General features: G+C 33.6%; 1 protein-coding gene across 4 annotated transcripts in view; it reads left to right on the forward strand.

Annotated features, from left to right (window-relative positions):
• LOC126887698 (putative helicase mov-10-B.1) overlaps window positions 1–19,870 on the forward strand; it is a 219,497-nt gene that overhangs the window by 88,868 nt on the left and 110,759 nt on the right. For all 4 annotated transcript variants that reach the window (XM_050655357.1, XM_050655358.1, XM_050655355.1 and 1 more), the window contains 3 exons: window positions 7,531–7,711; window positions 10,705–10,829; window positions 12,021–12,130. In XM_050655357.1, the coding sequence (XP_050511314.1) occupies window positions 7,531–7,711; window positions 10,705–10,829; window positions 12,021–12,130 (416 nt within the window). The remainder of the gene's footprint in view (window positions 1–7,530; window positions 7,712–10,704; window positions 10,830–12,020; window positions 12,131–19,870) is intronic.

Genomic DNA, 19,870 nt, shown 5'->3' on the forward strand with positions numbered 1-19,870 from the left:
AATGGGAAGGTCCGTATGAAGTTAAGAAGAAAATAAATGACGTAATATATAGAATTAAGAAGTTGCCAAACGGTAAACCAAAAGTTATTCACATAAATCGTCTTGCACCATATGCTGGCTCAAATGAAACAGAAGAAGCACGAGTCCTCCAACAGGAGACGAAAGATGTCGCACAGCCAAGTTTTAATCAATTTATGTCAAATTACGCAGAAAGAAAGAGTGCTAGATTCGGCGTGACCACAGAAGTTCAGCAAGATCTGTTTGGTGTTCCAGAAAACGTCTCTCTAGCCCACTGTGTTGCACAAGACCTCGAGATGACTAAAGGAATCTCGTCCGTATTCAATAGAAAGTTCGGCCACCTGGACGAGTTAAGGAATCAACAACCTAAAATTGGAAGAGTATTGCGATTGGAAGATGGTCCTCGATCTTTGCTGTATATAGTGACCAGGAAGTCTTATACGGACACGCCAAGCTACGAGAACATATGGCGTGCTCTAACTAATTTGAAGAAAATGGTCTGTAATTATGACATCAAAGATTTGGCTTTACCAAAAATTGGCCATGCAGTAGAAAATCTGGATTGGAAGATTGTGAGAAGCATGCTGGAAGTGATCTTCAGAGAAACTGGCGTACGGATTACTGTGTGTTGCATGAACCCGAAGATGTCATACCCTTCAAAGACAGTAGACTGTTACTTCTTTTCTAGGGGTGTATGCAGAGCTGGAGAATCCTGTAGATTCCGCCATCCTGGGCCATCTAGAGTTGCTGATCGGGACGCTCAGATCTTAAGAGGGGAGCAGTGTAACAAAATAATTATTGACCTACCCTCGTATACCAGCTCCCGTCTCCGGACAGACAGAACACTATCGATGTTTCGAGATACGCCGATGCAGCGCCGATGACGTGCAAGCGGTCACATGGACATAGCTGGAGATATATAGATATTTCTGGAATATCTGTATCGCATATATAAATAGGACATATTTGTAAATAGAGTTTAGTCTTAAGCTAAAGTGTATAAGATAAATTCGTCTGTAACTTATATAAATAAAGTCGTATATAAATTACGAACCGCTAGTTTTATTGTAATTAGAAGTAATTACACAAATACACGCTACACTATGTCAGTGTTCAAATGTTCAAACACTAGTCCTGTCGCCAGGGGGGGTACAACGGCTTCCTTTATTCAGATGGACTTACTGGATTATTACTTCGGTGCCAAACTTGGCACACAAGTTTTTTTTATGTATTTTGACCCATAGAACACGAATTTTTTGGGTAACAGTTGATCCGGATGTCGATAAGATTGTTATAAACAAAGAACTTGACGAACTGCATACCAGCGATTTTTCGAAAACAGTACATTTTTGAAGTTATACTTCTTTAGGCGCGATTGAGATTGAGGGTGAATTTATATTGATCTCCGCGCATGCGCACACCGACAGTATGTTATTAGTCGTTATACGGGCTCCGATTGGGTGTCGAAATAATCTGTCAATAATAAATAATTGTTCAATATGAAGGTAAACAAATGTATAATATATTAGTTTTATTGTTGTGAGGACAGAAACAAAAAAGTTTATAATTGTAGTGACATTTAAATAATTTTTAAAAGCAACAGGTACGTAATAATTGTAAATGTATCATAGGTACTACCTATTTGAACCTACCAAAATACATAGTATGTAATACTTTTATTTACATAATTTGATAACCATCAAAATTTCTATCAATGTTCACCTAATGTATTGTTTTCTTACTCTATGTTTTGTTGTATTTTTTCAATTCTAAATAATTTCAATTCAAAATCAAAATAATTTAATTTAATTCAAAAATGTCAAAAGCTTAATCCGTTTAGTTAGTCGATCTTCGCACATAATGACACATTGCCTCCGTGGCGAAGCGTTTAAGGCGAATGAACCCCAATATACCAACCGCGCTGATAGCTGATTCGAATCCCAATAAAAACTTTTATTTTTTTTATTTTTTTTTTATACATTTTATGATGTATATTTATTATATAATTTTATTTTCAGAAAATACGTATTTAGTTAAAAATTTTTCCTACAATTAATGTTCAGAAATCATTTGTGGCATTTTTAATGTGTTTGTGTGTGTTTTATTCTTTTATTATTTTAATTTTTGGCACTGTTTTAATAAAAATGTTTGAGAAGTAGTAAGTATAAATTAGTTTAATATTTAAATAAAATATAAATAAAAAGTATATTAATTTCGTTTAAATCATATAATATAAGTATAACTTCTTACGTGCGTACAAAGTACACACACATTCTTTTTTTTTTGTATTTTTTGGGTCATTTTAAGCAAAAAATGTTTTTACTAAGTTTTTCGTAGGATGCATAGTTTTTGACATAAACGCGGTTGTACTTTCAAAAAATCGAAAAATTACAATTTTTGAACCCGAATAACTTTTGATTAAAAAATAAAATAGCAATTTTGCTTACCGCATTTGAAAGTTCCAGTCAAATTCTATCGGTTTTGATTATTTTCATTGCTAAAAATTAATTTTTTTATTGTTAAACAAAGCTATAAACACATAGTGTTTGAATGATGTTTTCAATGCATTTCTCATTTGAAATCGAACGAGTAGGCGCGCATACACACAATTTCTACGTAGATTACGTACATTAAATCGCATGCATTCGGCACGGGAAACACTATGTGTTTATAGCTTTGTTTAACAATACAAAAATTAATTTTTAGTAATGCAAATAATCCAAACCGATAGAATTTGACTTCAATTTTCCAATGCATTAAACAGAATTGCTATTTTATTTCTTAATAAAAAGTTATTCAGGTTCAAAAATTGCAATTTTTCGATTTTTTGAAAGTTCGACCGCGATTATCTCAAAAACTATGCATCTTACGAAAAAACTTGTAAGAACATTTTTTCCTCACCCAAAAAATGCAAAGAAATGTTTTTGCGAAAAATCGCTAAATCAATCAATCAATCAAAACTTTAAATCATTGAGACACTAATAGATTATTGTGTTAGAAAATATTTCATCCCATATTTTGTTTGTATACGATTCTAGTGACCGGCCGAAATGTGATTTTTTTGCCAAAACCATGCTGAAGTTCGGCCTGTAGGTTACCTTCTACCGAAGCTGAAGGTGGCTAAAAATTTAAATCATGTGCATTATATTTTTATTAACTGATAGGTGATAAACATCATCATCATCAATGGCGTTACAACTCTTCATGAGTATTTGCCGAGTTTACTGTTATTGCCTTCCATGTTTGTCGGTCCTGTGCCACTAATTCCCATCATTGTAGCACCCCCATTTTCTCTAGATCTTCTTTCACTGCATCTTTCCACCTTTTTCTAGGCCGCCCTACAGACCTTCTTCCATCTGGCCTTTCCCAGAACACATTATTTATAAGGCGATTGTCGTTAATGCGTATCACATGCCCTGCCCATCTGAGTATTGGCCTTTATATATCTGACTAGATCTTCCTTTCCGAATAGAGACTAGCTCGTTATTGTATCTGCGGCTCCATTCGTTTGTCATGCTGTCTCTGCAAGGGCCATTGATTATATCATTCGAAGGATTTTACGTTTACGATTTTACGATAGGTGATAAACAAAAATATCAAATTATAAGATAAAAAAGTCAAACATTTATATATCAGTAGGTAAAGAACCACAATAATTTATTTACATAGGACGACCGGTTTTGCTGTCTACAGTTAACACAGCATCATCAGGTCTCAGGTAGAAGTAAATTACATGATGCCGATATAAGGAATGATTTCAGTAGTATACACTGTCATACTATTGCTCAATTATTGCTTGAAGGAGGAGAGGTGGCTAGGATGGATATAGCTGCTTTAATTAGTACCGTCACAGATGACACACACCGAATGTCATTCACCTCGACAAGTACCTAATCAGCTGTTTCGAGCAGGGAAGCCAAGCAGAGATTCAAGTACTACGTTAATAATCTACTATCATCGACATTGTGTCGTACTATAATGATACAATTAAAGTAATAAATATGTAATTTTGAAGACCATGTATCTGTTATAGTCAAAGCCCGAATTTCAGACACTCCTAGGTTTGACTAGGCAATCCTCAGGTCTGACTGACGGTCTTAGTCAAAGCCCGAAATAAATTACAGTTTCGGCCTTTGACTAGTCAAACCTAGGAGAGACTAAGTTGGTCAGTCAAAGGTCGAAATTTTATTTTATGAAATCGGGGTTTGACTAGTTAAACCCCGATCAGCTATTAAAATGTCTTAATTTGTTAGATTAAATTTAATAAAACGTCATTTTTTAATTTTATTGTTTATTATTTTTTATATTGTTTTAATTAAAATAAAAAAATAGTGTTTATTCTCACATGTTGAGGCATTATGGCATTTAGAGTTGCACAATACGTTAGACCTTTTACACTTACATAATTTTGAAGAGCATTTCTCATTGCAGTAGCATTTTATAAAGCCTTGTCCTCAAAATTTAGATTCTTTTGTATTAATTTCTCTTAGAGACAGCTTCGCGTCTGGAACATATTCAAAAATAAGAAAATTCTCTTTGCATTCTCTTATTTGATTTCTTGAAAAAACTGTGTTTATTGTTCCGTATTTCGTACCAACTCTATATGCTATGTTTCGAGCATCTCCTTTGACTGTATCAAAGCTGGGGATAGGAATTCTTACAGTTTTTCCGATCGAAATTGGAGGTAAGTTTGACGCCAATAAATAATTATAATTTATTTACACCATAACAAATGGGAAAATTATTTAACATTAAATATTTAAAAATATTATTAAATTTTTTACAAGAATAAAAATATTTTGAGGTAATAGATTCCACAGAATTGAGATAATAGATTGCACATGCGTGCATAGTTTGAAATCAGGTGGTACATTATTTTGTGTTCTGACAGCACACTGGTGCATACTATGAAGGTTTTGAAAGAAAAGTTATATGCATGCGTTGTGGCCAGACAGAAAACTTTAAAATAAATAAAGGAAAGGCGATTGAAGGTCTTCATGCCCAGGCTAATACCATGAAACAATTAAGAGAAAAAAATTTCCTCCAATTTCGATCGAAAAAAATTGGTAACAGTACCTATCTCCAGTTTTGATAGAGCCATATAGTCCATGTGGTGAGACCGCTCCCGTCTGAAAAAAATTTCTGATTCGGTTTCTTTGTGGATTCCTATTTCTGCCCAAAAATTCCGCCCGGCACCCTTCAGATTTGTTTAAAGGGGACATTTTTGAATAGGAATCCACAAAGAAACCGAATCAGAAATTTTTCCAGACGGGAGCGGTCTCACCACATGGACTAATAGGAGATGCTCGAAATATTTTGGATAATATATAAGATAACACAATTGACGGTTTATATAGAGTTGGTACGAAATACAGAACAATAAACAAACGGTTTTCAAGAAATCAAAGAGAATTTTCTTAATTTCGAAGATGTTCCAGACGTTAAGCTGTCTCTAAGAGAAATTAGTACAAAAGATTCTAAATTTTGAGGACAAGACTTTATAAAATACTACTGCAATAAGAAATGCTCTTCAAAATTATGTAAGTGTAAAAGGTCTAACTTATTGTGTAACTTTAAATGTCATAATGCCTCAAGATGTGAGAATAAACACTATTTTTTTTATTTTAATTACGACAATATAAAAATAGTAAACAATATAATTAAAAAATTACGATTTATTAAACATAATCTAACAAATTACGACATTTTAATAGCTGATCGGGGTTTGGCTAGGCAAACCCCGATTTGATAAAATTAAATTTCGACCTTTGCCTAACCAACTTAGTCTCTCCTAGGTTTGACTAGTCAAAGGCCGAAACTGTAATTTATTTCGGGCTTTGACTAAGACCGTCAGTCAGACCTGAGGATTGCCTAGTCAAACCCAGGAGTGCCTGAATTTCGGGCTTTGACTATAACATATCAACTAGTGTGCTACTTTCAATTACTATTCAGAAGACCACTGAAGATAATTTATTTTTTATTTTTTAACCAAGAGGAGTAAACTAAAAAGACAGATTCACACCCAAGAAAGTCATTAGAAATATCACCAAATACATCTTTTTTGCTTGATCATGTCGGCCCTCAACAGTAATCCATAAATATTATATCATCGTAGATGATAAATATTATACGTCGCAGAAGAGTTCTAAAAATCACTGCTTTTTATATAAAAGCAGACTAGAAATCTAAAAATTAAAGGAATAACACAGAAAACACAAAAAATCACCAATATAACTTAATTAACCTATGAAATGCCAATACTGTCAAAATTTGATTAATGCCATTAGTGTCAAAATTTTATAACAGTGGAGTAAACTTGCCTGAGATTGGACCAATTACAAACAAGCATTACAGCGCGGTAAATTTGAATCACTCCTCTGGGTTAAAAACAAACAATAACTAGATCGAAAACGTTCTGATGTTTTAATCCATTTGGATGACTTTTTTTAAAGTTTTTTAATAAAATTATATACCATTTTACAAACCGAAGTTTTTTACTTCTATGTAAGTTTTTTAACTATGCTATACAGCCAATTACTGGGATTTTCCCTTTAATTTGTAGTTATTTAATGTTCGTTATAGACGGAGAGGCAGCGCTGAAAAATCTCTTTGAATTTACTAAAGCTAAATTTTTCACAGTTGATTACTGTGATTGTGTAGAGAAACATACTGCGGTCGGTCAAGCGAAACGTAGAACAGGGGTTACTGAGAGGGTATCAAAGTTGCTTTCCCAGAAGGTAATTAATTCCATTTACTAAGGCTGAAAATCAGTACACACATTCTAAATTGAATATAAATAAAAGTTATTATAGTCGGTCAGCTGTATGACGGGACAGAGCCGGTCGGTCGGACCCAATGAATGTACAGGGTTATTCATTATATTTTGACCCCCTTGTAAACTGCTTTATTTACAGAATTAGAAAAAAATGTAAAATACAAAAGTTATTCGATTTTTTAATGAATATTTTTTTGACATATATCGTACTAGTGACGTCATCCATCTGGGCGTGATGACATAATCGTCTATTTTTTTTAAATGCGAATAGGGGTCGTGTGCTAGCTCATTTGAAAGGTTATTCAATTCTCTATACAGTACTATAAACATTAAGATCATTATTTATACAGGGTGTCCAAAAATTTTTTTTAAATTAAATTAATTGATTAGGTAATTAATAATTCAAAAAAAAATTAATAAATAATGATCTTAATGTTTATAGTGCTGTATAGAGAATTTAATAACCTTTCAAATGAGCGAGCACACGACACCTAGGTTTCAATTATTCCTAGTGGTATCTCTTTTGCGTACAATAAATGGATAACGTCCTTTCATTTGACTCTGTCAAATGCCTTCTTAAGGCCCAGGAAACAAATGTACCGATTTGTTGTATTCTAATGATTTCTCTTGAACTTGTCTCATTATAAATATAGCGTCGCTGCATGATCTTCCCGACCTAAAACCTTGTTGACGTGGTTAATCCATTACATAATTACAAACTTTTTTTCATATTTTAGATTACGTTGGATTCGTTGAGGCAACAAGGAAATGTACTTGATTTTACATGTACGGCGACAAACAGAAGAAGAGACGATATATTTCTTACTAGAGTACTACTATTATGTGAATATGAATATTTTTCCATTTTTACTACTAACGAGAATATTACCCCAGATACTGTAGTACAGCTAATGCCAAGTAAGTAAAACAGTTTTATATAAAAATATTACATTTAATTTATTAATCATCTAGAATCTAGACCAAATGGAGACCAATATCTGAGAATTATCATCATGCAACTAGTACCACCTTCTTCTTCTTCTTGTACAGTATGGTTAGGAGCGTGTAGGCGTTTCAGTTGCCTATTTAATCAACTATTCTAAGGTTTCCTCAACCCTCCTTAGTTAGCTGGAACATGGACCCAGAATGTTCGACATCACACCGGTTTCGTGTGTCTAAACCAGCTATGTAATTTTCTTTACGGACCTCTTCTTGCCCGTGCGTATAATTTTTAAGAGGGAGTACCTTGTTCCACGAAGAAGAATAAAAAAACCTGTATAAAAACCTTCCGCTGTGTCACCACACTATGAAGTTTTCTCATACGATTAATAAAACAACTTCCATGACCGTTCTGATGCTTTTCTATTTTTATAAATAATATAGAATCTGATAACAATATTTTATAGTTTCACCTTGGACATTAACAGACAATAATAATACGAAGACATTCACCCGCCAGCAAATGAACTTTTCAGTAAAGACATTTATATCAATCTTATTTTGTGCAGTTAGTTACTCATCTGTTATTTCCCAGCCATCCATCATCATCATCTGTTAACCTCTTACATCCACTATTGGATATATAGGTCTCCACCACCCTCCGTTACTATTCTCTATCCTGTGCTTTCTGAATCTGAATGACATACATATATCTTGTTGATGGTCTACTTCGATGTCTCATGTTTATTCAGGTCAATTTACTGTCATTTAAACATGCTGTATGACCATCTCATCCTTATTTGGCTTGTGCAATCTTTTCTATGAAACCTATTATTTTAGTTCTCTCTCTTGCTATCAGAAATGAGTGTTTTGAAGCCTAGACATGGTTAAGCCAAACTCTTAAAGGCAAATTTAAATATAGTTGGAAAGGGTTGAAAGTTGTACTTATATATCCTCTAATATAATAATAATGACAATAATTACAACAATTAGTATAAAAAATCTTTGAGATGAACCGACGGAAGCGATCCAAATTCTGCGAGGCGTTGGACAAGGATGTATATTTTTCTTCTTCTTTAGGTGCCGTGTCTGTATTCAGTCGTTGGCCGTCATCATGTTTACAATTTCCTGAAACCTCTCTCTATCGGCTGCTGCGCGAAATAATTCTTCCAATGTGCTATTATGTATACTTTTACCTATATTATTTAATCTTTATTCAGAGGAAATATTTAGTGAAAGTGAAGCCTTGGAAAATTGCGAACATGGAATACTCGTAAATGGAGAACGCCTAAACAACATCCGCTATGCAGACGACACCGTTATTTTTGCAGACAGTTTGAACAGTTTATAGCAACTAATAAACAAAGTAAATGAAGTAAGCTAAAGATTTGGACTACAAGTAAACATATGAGACACTAAATGTATGGTCGTCAGCAAAAAAAAATAGAGATGCCCAACTACTTATCAAGAATTCATTAGTGGACCAAGTAAAACAGTATACATATCTTGGAACAATAGTAAACGACCAATGGGATTACTGACAAGAAGTAAAATGTAGAATAGAGAAGGCTATGAGTGCATGCATGACCAAACTCAAGCCACAACCTTAATATGGAGATAAAAGTAAGGCTCCTACGGTGTTATATCTTCTTAATATTGTACTACGGAGTTGAATCCTAGACACTCACTGAAGCGGAGAAAAAACTTAAAGCCTTCGAGATGTTTCATAGATGTTGTATTTTCGCTGTATTCCTATTTCGGAGCTCCAAAGTATTCCATTTAGGCATCCAATTGTTCTTCTAGCTTGTGTTACCCTTTTCTTTATTTCCTCATCGTCTTTTCCCGTTCTATCGAAGATTACTCCCAGGTACGTGTATTCACTACAGAATGTGATTTGTTCATTATCCTCTAGTTCGATATTGGATAACTCAGCTCCTATGGGTAGGTATTTAGTTTTTTCCACATTAATTTCCAAGCCCCACTGTTCATATTCCTCCTTCAGTTTTCTTGCCATATACTGTAGGATCATTAGCTATGATGACTTAGTCATCAGCAAATTGTAAGGTATACAAACAAATCTCTCCGAGGTCTATACCCATACCGTGGCATTTACGTTTCCACTGGTTTAGTGCTTTTGCAACATATATCAGCAAATAAGCAACAGATGAAAAATCAACGTAATAAGATCAAAATAGAAGTAGGTTGAATGCTCAAATATATGGAATCTATAGGAATAAAAGACAGGTTTCGAGCATCTAGTTTATTAAATCTGGCCCAAGTATACTTTCGCTAACTTAGCATCATCAGGGGCATTTTGTCAAATTGGAAGATATCCCAGCAAAGTGCAACATTGGCAAGAAATTTTAGAAATTTTTTGAAACTGACAAATACATATAACACACACTGTACAAAGGACAAACAGATCAAAATTAAATAAAAATTATGCTACATCTTAGCAAGTCAAAATGAAAGAACAATGAATGAATGTAATAAGAATAATACGATATACGATTCCTAGAAGAATTTTAAAAGTCATAATCGCTATAATATTAATATTATACTGCGGAGTTGAATCCTGGATACTCACTAAGCCGATGGAGAAAAACCCTTCGAGATGTGGCTATACAGGCGAATCCTAAAGATATCATGGACGGACAAGATAACCAACGAGACCGTAATACGAAGAATGGGGAAAGAAAGAGAGGTGATGTATACGCTTAAAAGGAGAATGTTAGAATGTCTCGGACACATAATAAGAAAGTATACGCAACGCGAGGAATTGGGAGAAGAATATCATGGTTAAATAAACTGAGGAAATGGTTCTCCACAAAAACCAATCTATTTAAATCATCATTTAATAAAATAATTATAGCCAGAATGATCGCCAATATTAGAAACGAATAGGCACCAAACGAAGAAATATTTTAATTGTTTGCTGATACACGGGTAAACATAATGTTTGTTATTTTTAGATACAAATCATCAAGTTATGGTTAGATTTTCTCCGGACAAGTCAATTGTTGGAGGTTACAACATTCCAGTTTGTTTCAATTTCCAGACAAACAATCGACAAACTTTCTCCATCATTCGATCAATTGTAAGTATATAGATATATAGATAATAAACCAAATTTAACATTACCGAATTAACCAAACGAAAAAAAAAAAAATCCTCGGGGGAGAAATAATATTAACAAAAAGTTGACATTTAGTGTTAAATTTCGTATTGTAATAATTTTAATTAAATTGCTAAATTTTGTTATCAATACAGTCGCTGAAGATGGCGTCTTGTAATTAAAGGTTGAAATAAACGTTTAATATGATATGTAACTGCTGTTTAAAGAGTGTATAACCGCTAAGTTGTTGAGGAGGTTATGTGTTATCAAAATTGAGGTTGTCATACTTGGCCATGGTATTGTAAGCAACAGCCATCCTTTAGCTGAAAATATCGGGTGGATGTTTTATGCCTATGGTACATTAAAATTCTTATTATTCCGTGTGTTTATGCATTATTTCTTTGTTTTATGATGTTATGTGAATGGGAATGTTTGTATTGTGTTATGTATGCTATTATTGGTATATTCTCGTTGTTCACTTCTTCTTTAAGTATTGGTAATCTAAGCACGCTGCATTCTGAAAATGGGTTTTGCTACATATTTTTATTCATTTAGCTTCATTCATTTTGCTCTTTTGCTTCATTCATATTAATGCACATTAGCGTCATTGGGGTGTAGTGCAATCTGATGAGAACTGTACTATATAATCAGTCATTGATTAATATAGGGTTGGTAAAATTAAAATAACTAAAATAACTTATTATAAAGCAGAATTACAACTTACATGTCAGTTAATAGAAAGACTCTGCTACCATAGATGATCCTGCAAATCACCACCTCCTTTAAGAGACCCTTTATTCAAATTTAGGGGAGTTTCTATGTATATGTTATATGAAAAAACACTATAAAATAATGTATATGTACCAAGAAGTTTTTTCTTCTTGGTACATACTTTATAGTGTTTTTCATATAACATATACATAGAAATTCCCCTACATTTGAAGAAAGGGTCTCTTGAAGGATGTGGTGATTTGCAGGATCATCTATGGTAGGAGAGTCTTTCTTGTAACTATTATATTACAAAAGATTACTTACCTACTTATTAAGATTAAAAAAAATCAAATAGTTTAGTATCCGAGTTTTGGTTTATTGAAAGTATGAATGTTTAATATGGTTGTATATTAGAGTTCCTATAATAGCGTGAAATTTAATGAAAAATTATTTATTTTTAAGAATATCTCAGTGGAAGAAACCATTGAAGAAAATGAGCAATACCTGACGAGTCCATTTACTGGAAATCCATGGTGGGACGTACAGCATATACTCCCACCTACAGGCAAATCGTAAGTATTAGTTTAGTAATTGTAATAACAGGATCGATTTTGTCTATTTTTTGTGGACCCATAACTTTAGAACCACCTTGTAGATTTTTTTTGATATTTGTTATACAGATATTTAAAACCCAAACCATTAAACTTATAATCACAAGAAAAAATCAGGTTCAGCTTAAAAAATATAAATTCATTGTGAATTGTGACCTTCAAACAACCTGTATATTGAAATTTTTAAAATCCGTTTGCATATTTATCTGTTAGTTTATCATGTTGCACCTTACACCGTTAGCACAGTATAAAGAGGGACAGTAAAACCTCTCCCATGTCGGCACTTTGATCTCAAGAAGTAATACCGGCAGTACACAATTGATAATTCACCAGTGGTGGATGCGGATTTTCCCTGTTAAAACCCGTACGTTTCTATGCGACTAGCAATGCGAGAGTGAGGCAAAAGCGACTAGGGACATTGCGCGGTCGCCATGCCGACTAAAGATTTTACTTCCAATTTTTCGGAGAGTGGTTCTACTGTCCCTTTATACTGTGCCGTTAGGTAGACAGGTTTAGATTATATATATTATCATGTTTCACCATGTGAAAAGCCTTCTGAAAGTGTATAAAGCACCAGCATATATCAGAATCGACATCTCTAAATCTTTCAACTAGCACACGTATTGAAAAAAGTGCTTCTCTTGTTCCGAAGTCATTCTTAAAACCAAATTGAGTTTGACCAGTGTGTTCGTCTAGTTTATTGTATACTCTATTGTGTATTATTCGTAGGAAAAGTTTCAGCATATGATTGATCAGGCTAATAATCCTATGATCTTCACATTTCTTGTTTCTCTTGTTTAGTATTGGTATAAACACCGATGTCACCCAATCATTTGGTATTATGCCTTTCTTTTTCTTCTTCTTCTTCTTCTTAACGTGCCCTATCAAGTCCCCTTGACGTTGGCGTTTAACATGGCGAAACGAGTCTCGAGCTATTCTAAATAGGTGTTCTGCTTTCTTTATTCCTGTCCACTCCCGGATATTCTTCAACCAAGAGGCCTGCTTTCTACCAATTCCTCTGCGTCCTTCGATTTTACCCAATAAGTTAGAAGAATATTATACCGGTCTCCGCTTACTACGTGTCCAAAATAGACCATGTTCCTATATTTGATGTTATCAAGCAGCTCACGGGCAGCATTTGCTCTCTTAAGGACTGCCACATTTGTCAGCATAGCCGTCCATGGTATTTTCAGTATACGTCTGTGCAGCCACATTTCAAAGGCCTCCAAACGATTAATGGTGGATATTTTTAATGTCCATGCTTCGACAGCATACAAGAGGACTGACCAAATGTAATATTTAATCATGCGCTTTCGAAGTTAAAGTTGCAAGTTAGGGAGCGTTCAAGTATTACGTAACGCGATTTTTGAAGATTTTTTTTTGACCCCCCCTTCCCCCTACGTAACGCACCTTAATGGGGCGTTCACGTATTACGTAACGCAATTTTTGAAGATTTTTAACCCGCCCCCCAACCTGCGTTACGTAATACTTGAACGCTCCCTTGTCATTACAGAAGAATGACCTCATTTTTAAAAATGTCGTGCGGGCTATATCTCGATTCTACATTTTATCTCTTTATCTGGATCTAGTTGTTCAGTAATATGGCAACCAAAATATTTAAAACTGCTTACTCTTTGAATTATATGACCATCAACATATAACCGTGAATCTTGATGGGCCAAACGGCCAAATACCATGTATTTTGTTTTTGAACAGTTTATATTTAGGCCAAACTCTCTTCCCACTGTGTCAATGGCATTTAAAAGGTGTTGTAATCCATTCATATCATCACTTAAAATAACTGTATCGTCTACATATCTGATTGTATTTATCAAAATTCCATTAACTTTCACACCCCATTCCAAATTATACAGCGCTTCCTTAAATATTCTATCTGAATATAAATTGAATAACAGTGGGGACAGTATACAACCCTGTCTGTCACCTCTTTGTATTTTGCATATTTCTGTTGATTTTCCATTTATGCAAGCTGTCGCTGTTTGACGTCAGTATAATTTTTCTATGATTCGTACATCTTGACTATCAACTCCTTTCTCCCTTAATATTTTAATTAATTTGTGATGTTGTACTCGATCAAAGGCCTTTTCATAGTCAATAAATACAGCAAAGACGTCTTTCCTTTGATCTCGGCATTTCTGCAATAATACATTTAGTGCAAAGAATGCGTCCCGGGTTCCCAGTCCATTTCTGAAGCCAAATTGTGTTTCATCCTGGTCTTCTTCACATTTATCTTTGATTCTACTGTGGATGATACGTAGAAAGATTTTCAAAGTGTGGCTCATAAGGCTTATCATTCTATAATCGCTACAGTTTTTCGGACGTTGTTTTTTTGATAGGGTTATGAATTCGGACTTTAACCAATCTTCAGGGATAACACCAGTCGAATAAACATCATTGAAAAGTTTGACTAGTGCCTTTTTTCTTATATTTTGTTAAATATATCTTCCGTCACTTCGATGTGTTCGTCTAATAATTTCTTTATTATTTCAATTGCGATATTATCTTCCCCAACAGCTTTTCCGTTCTTTATTTACTTTGCCGCTTTGATAATTTCTTTCTTTGTGATATAAGGTCCAGTCGACACCTCTTGCATACAAATGTTCATCCTCTCTTGGTCTTAAAACATCTCTTCCACGTATTCTCTCCATCTACTTATTTGATCTTCTATGTTCAGTAGCAGGTTCTCATGCTACTTTTCGATGAAAGACGTAGATGTTTGTTTCAATATTCTAGCGGTTTCTTTTACTTTTTTATGTAGGTTGAAAGTATCATGCCTTTGTTCCAAATCTTCCATTTCTTGGCATCTTTCACTTAGCCAGGTTTCTTTTGATTGTTGGATTTTTATTCTGATCTTCTTGTGTATTTGCTTTGTTAATTTTTACCTCTTTCATCCATGGTTTGTTCTTTTTTCGTGTCTTTTGTTTAAGGTAGTCTTCTATTACTCATTATTTTCTCAATATAGTGCCAGTCTTCCTCAGAAGTTTGTGTCGACTGTACTGGTCTTTTGCTCAAGTGTCTATGTATTTCTTTCCTTATTTTATTGCTAATGGATTCTTCGTTAAGCTTCTGGGTTAATAAAAACTATTATTTTCTTATTTATTTTTGTTCTTTTAAATTCTGTTCTTCTTGTTGCTAGAAGATTATGGCCGGTGGGGATGTAAGCTCCGGGATATGTCTTCCATGCTTTTACTTCGTTTTTGTATCTTTTGTTAACAATAAGGCAATCGATTTAATGTCTTGTGATACGTCCTTCTATTCCATCTGCTGGAGATTTCCACGTGTAGAGTCGTCTGAGTAGTAACTGAAGTTGTTCATTATACTGTACTGATTTTCTTTACAGAACTGAAGCAGTCTATCTCCTCACTCATTTCTTATTCCGAGGCCAAACTCAACCACCGTGTCACCTTCACCTTCTCTTCCTTTTCCAATCTTGGCGTTAAATATTATGTTGGTTACATGCGTCCTTGTCTTCAATAGAGTTTTGTTTAGTGGGCTGCTTTGACTAGTGGGAGCATATATCTGTATTGATATTCATGCTAACGGGTTTGCTATCTATTCTTCTTAGCATTATTCTATTTGATATATTGGCAGAGATCTAGGAACTAATTTTGCAATTTCGTCAGATGTAATTATTGCCACGCCATTTTTATTTTGTGTGCCTTCATCTCCAGAGTAGTATATTGTATAGTTATCCATTACACAGGTGTTAAGTGTCTCCATTTCCTGAATCAAATTTGCGGCCTTTTTCGCTTCTCACATAAAAATTTGTTGGTCATCGTTAGTTCTTCTGAAGAAACTGGTTGCAAAAATAATCATTACATTGCTATCAAAATAGGAAGGCAACAGAATATGTTGTGATCAGTCACTGAGTTTATCAAAAAAGAATTTTAATCATTTGCTATTTCGAGCATTTTCAAGCTTCTTCTTACGGTGTCTCATCCTTAAGAACTTTATCCATTACATTTGCCATTTAATCTTATTTGCAGCCGCCCTGAATAGTTCTATGGAAGTCATATTCGTAAATTGTCGAAGGGTTTTAAGCCAAAAGTTGCGTCTTCTTCCTGGTCCCCTTTTGCTATTGATTTTGCCTTGGACTATAAGTTGGAGCAGTTCATACTTTTGATTTCTTACTAGTACATTCTTTCACGGTTTTTGCTGTAAATTTTAAAGAACCTCTTGGATTGACATGAAAATTTGGCATACACTTAGCTAAAATGTCAAAGAAAAAAAGTGCTATGGTGCCGATGTGTACTTTTGTCCTGGGGGTGACTTTCACCTCATCTCGGAGGTGAAAAAATATATGTCCAAGATAAGTCCCGAAATGGATAAACTGACTAATTTTAAGCAACTTTTGTTCTATAGAGTTTTTTCACCAAATCAATACTTGTCGAGTAATTTGCAAATGAATATTTCATTTTTCAACAAAATAACCACGTTTTTAGACGGTTTTTCGCAAATAACTCAAGACGTAAGCATTTTGTCGAAAAAAATATTCTTAGCAAAACTATAGTTTATAAAAAAGTGAAAAAACGGTATGTATATTAGGTCTCTATACCTAGCAAAAGCAGAGTTATACCTAATGAAAAATAGGTTCATATTAAAAAATTTCCAAATAGAATAATTCAATGTGAAATATCCAAATAATGAAGCATTCTTGACGAAAACACATTACAACAAGTGTTTAAAAAAAGCTTTATTTCTGTTTTTATAAAAAAATCACCACCCAAAGGGAAGATCACCCCCCCAATTAGCAACTTAAATGAAATTAATCGTTACCGCTTCATAAGTTACTTTACTTATGTTTTATGTTGTGTTTATATGATCTGTAAGTTTTATCGATTCAAAGTGCTTATTTTTGAAAAAAATTGGTTTTAAAGTAAAATTTTTAAAAATTTTAATTTTGAAAAAAATGTTTTATTTAAATAATTTAAAAATTGTTAGAGATACCAAAAATCTTAAACAAATAAAAAAGTCGGCTTTTCTTTTCTGAATATTTTTTACTTTTTTGTTTTTCTGTAATACAGAAAATGGTTAAGATTCGGTGTTTCTAAATTTGCATACACTCGTGATAAGTGACTCGTTCAAGCCCTTTTAACTACAGCTCTTTCAAAAATAAGGACTTTGAACCGATGAATCTTACAGATCATATCGATACATCAGTATCAGAGTGCACCAACTCAAAAAACATAGTTCTTCACAAATCAACTTTAACTTATTTTCTCTGGGAGCAAATATTTTTAATCTGTTGTAAATGCTCCATTTGTTTTTCAAATAGAACAAAATTTTGGAATTAGATGTTTATTTTATGGTTCTTTTAGATGATAATTTTTGTTTCATTTTTTTTAAAGAATTCAGATTTTTTTTTGAGTTAGTGCACTATGAAACTGTCGACACATGATTTTTTTAACAGTTAGTGCATTTTGTATAGGGTATTTGTATGGAATTCAATTCAAATTATTTTTTTTTCTTATAAAATCATTATTGTTTCCTTGTTATGAAAAAATGTAATAAAATCAAAATAATTTTGAATTGTCTTATTAAGTATTATAACTATCTTATTTTGTGTGGCTGGTCTTTCTCAACTCTTAGAATTTGTATTTCGCTCCATTTTATTTTGTCTCCGGCTTCATTTATATTAAAAATTTCATACACTTCGGCAATTTCTTCTGTAGCGTACCAGGCCGTCCAGCTTTCTTCTTCTCTTCTTCTTCTTTTTGTATAGACATGACGCTGTCTGTTTTTACAATGTGCCTCTAGTAAGTTGTCGTTCCATCATTTTCGTGGTCTTCCCACTGATCGTCTTCCTATTGGAGAACCGTCTCTCGCTGTCCTGACTACTATTATATTTGTTGTCATTCGGCCTATGTGGTCATTCCATTCTATTCCTCGGTTTCTTACCTAGCTTGTCGCATAGAGTCTTACTATCGATTTTTCGAAGGGTTTTCATCTCCGCTGTTTCGAGCAATATTTTTGTCCTCTCTGTGTCGGGTCGTGTTTCTGCCGTGTATGTTATTATTGGTCTGATTACTGTTTTGTAAATTCTGCCTTTCATTTCTTTTCCGATATTTTTATAGGAAGTTTTTTTAGCCAGGCTAATTATTATTGGTAGCATTTGCGATAAAATATAGAGCGGGTTTCCTTTTAGGTATCTTTTTTTTTTTCATTTTGAGTATGTCCAACTACTAAGCATTTGTGGGCTATGCTTTTTATTGCTAAGTTTTGACAGCAATATAAAAACAAGCAAGCAATGAACTTGTTTTTGTTTTCGCCCAGGCAATTATCGGAGTAAAATATGTGCTCATATTGAGGTCCATGTTTCTTTAGATACTGTCAAAGACACATATTTATTTCATTAAAACCTCTACTTGCGATACGTTCGTGCCACAAAAAACTATAGCCATGTTTGTGAGAAATATCAAATATAGTGAAGTTGTAACATGATAGGCGTCTCATGTAAAAAGAAAATCACTCAGGTCTCCATTTGGTAGTGATAATACAACTTGGAGATGAAAGCAACAAACTACAGTACTGTCATTTTTCTTTGAATCCCTGATATCCAACTCCTTTTCTAACCGAATCCGATTTTTTTCTCTGATATGTGCATCATACTTAAGTTGTTGTAATACTTTTTACAACACTGGTCTTTTTTGTCTGAAAAAAGGCAATATTAAATTCCCTGTTGAAAATCTTGGTGTAATAATGGAGTTTTACGGGAATTTTCAGTTCTCCTCTACATTTTTCTTGGTACAGTCTGTACATGGTGGCTAAGTTTACAGATTTGTTTTTTCTTGCTCCGCAATAATGAGAGTCAATTACTGGAAAAGGTTTGATGTGGGACCGCACGAATTCTTTTTCATCATCTAGCACCATTGGTCGCCAAGCATTTTTTTCCTCCGCGATTGTCATTCTGTGCAAACCCTAGCTCTGTTTTTTTTTAATTGCTGTGCATGCTTTTTCATTATTATCCTATTCGAAATGTTCAAAGTGTTCATAAAGAAAACTTTACATACTCTAATTTTTTCATTTCTTATCTCAAATTAATAAGCTCTATTTTCGCTTTTAAGACTCCCTTCTTTCTTATATAGTCGGTTCGCTAAACTCAGACACAACTGGCTAGTAACTTTAGTAAGTAATTTTGCCAATTTGGTAATATGTATTGGCAAAAAAATAATTACTAAATAGTTAATAATAATTACTAAATAGTTAGTAATTTTGTCAATTTTGGCAAAATTGGTCAAAAACAAAAAAATACCTACTTAAATCACTAGCCAGTTGTGTCTGAGTTTAGCGAACCGACTATATTGATATTTTGGCTTAACTGGCATTAACTGTTAACTATAAAATCTCGCTGCCTATTTACATCACCAAGACCCCAGTAGTTATTTAACAGTTCTTCTCTTTCTGTATCACTAAATTTTTCCGAACATTTAATTTAGCAACGGTCAGTGCAACCAGCTTTCACAGACCATTTTGAGTTAGTAGCTGACAATAGTTCTACCGATCAAGTTTCATTATGCACTAACTCAAAGTGATGCGTTATGAAACCACGACGTTCTAAACAAAATATTCGATTCTGCATGTTGACAAGTCAAAATTTTTACGATGGTGTTGGAATTTTGAGATGGTGTAATTTGAAACTGATAAATAAACATATTTTAACCATTTCCTCATACTTATCTC

Source organism: Diabrotica virgifera, chromosome 7, assembly GCF_917563875.1.
Source record: "Diabrotica virgifera virgifera chromosome 7, PGI_DIABVI_V3a".
NCBI lineage: Eukaryota > Metazoa > Arthropoda > Insecta > Coleoptera > Chrysomelidae > Diabrotica > Diabrotica virgifera.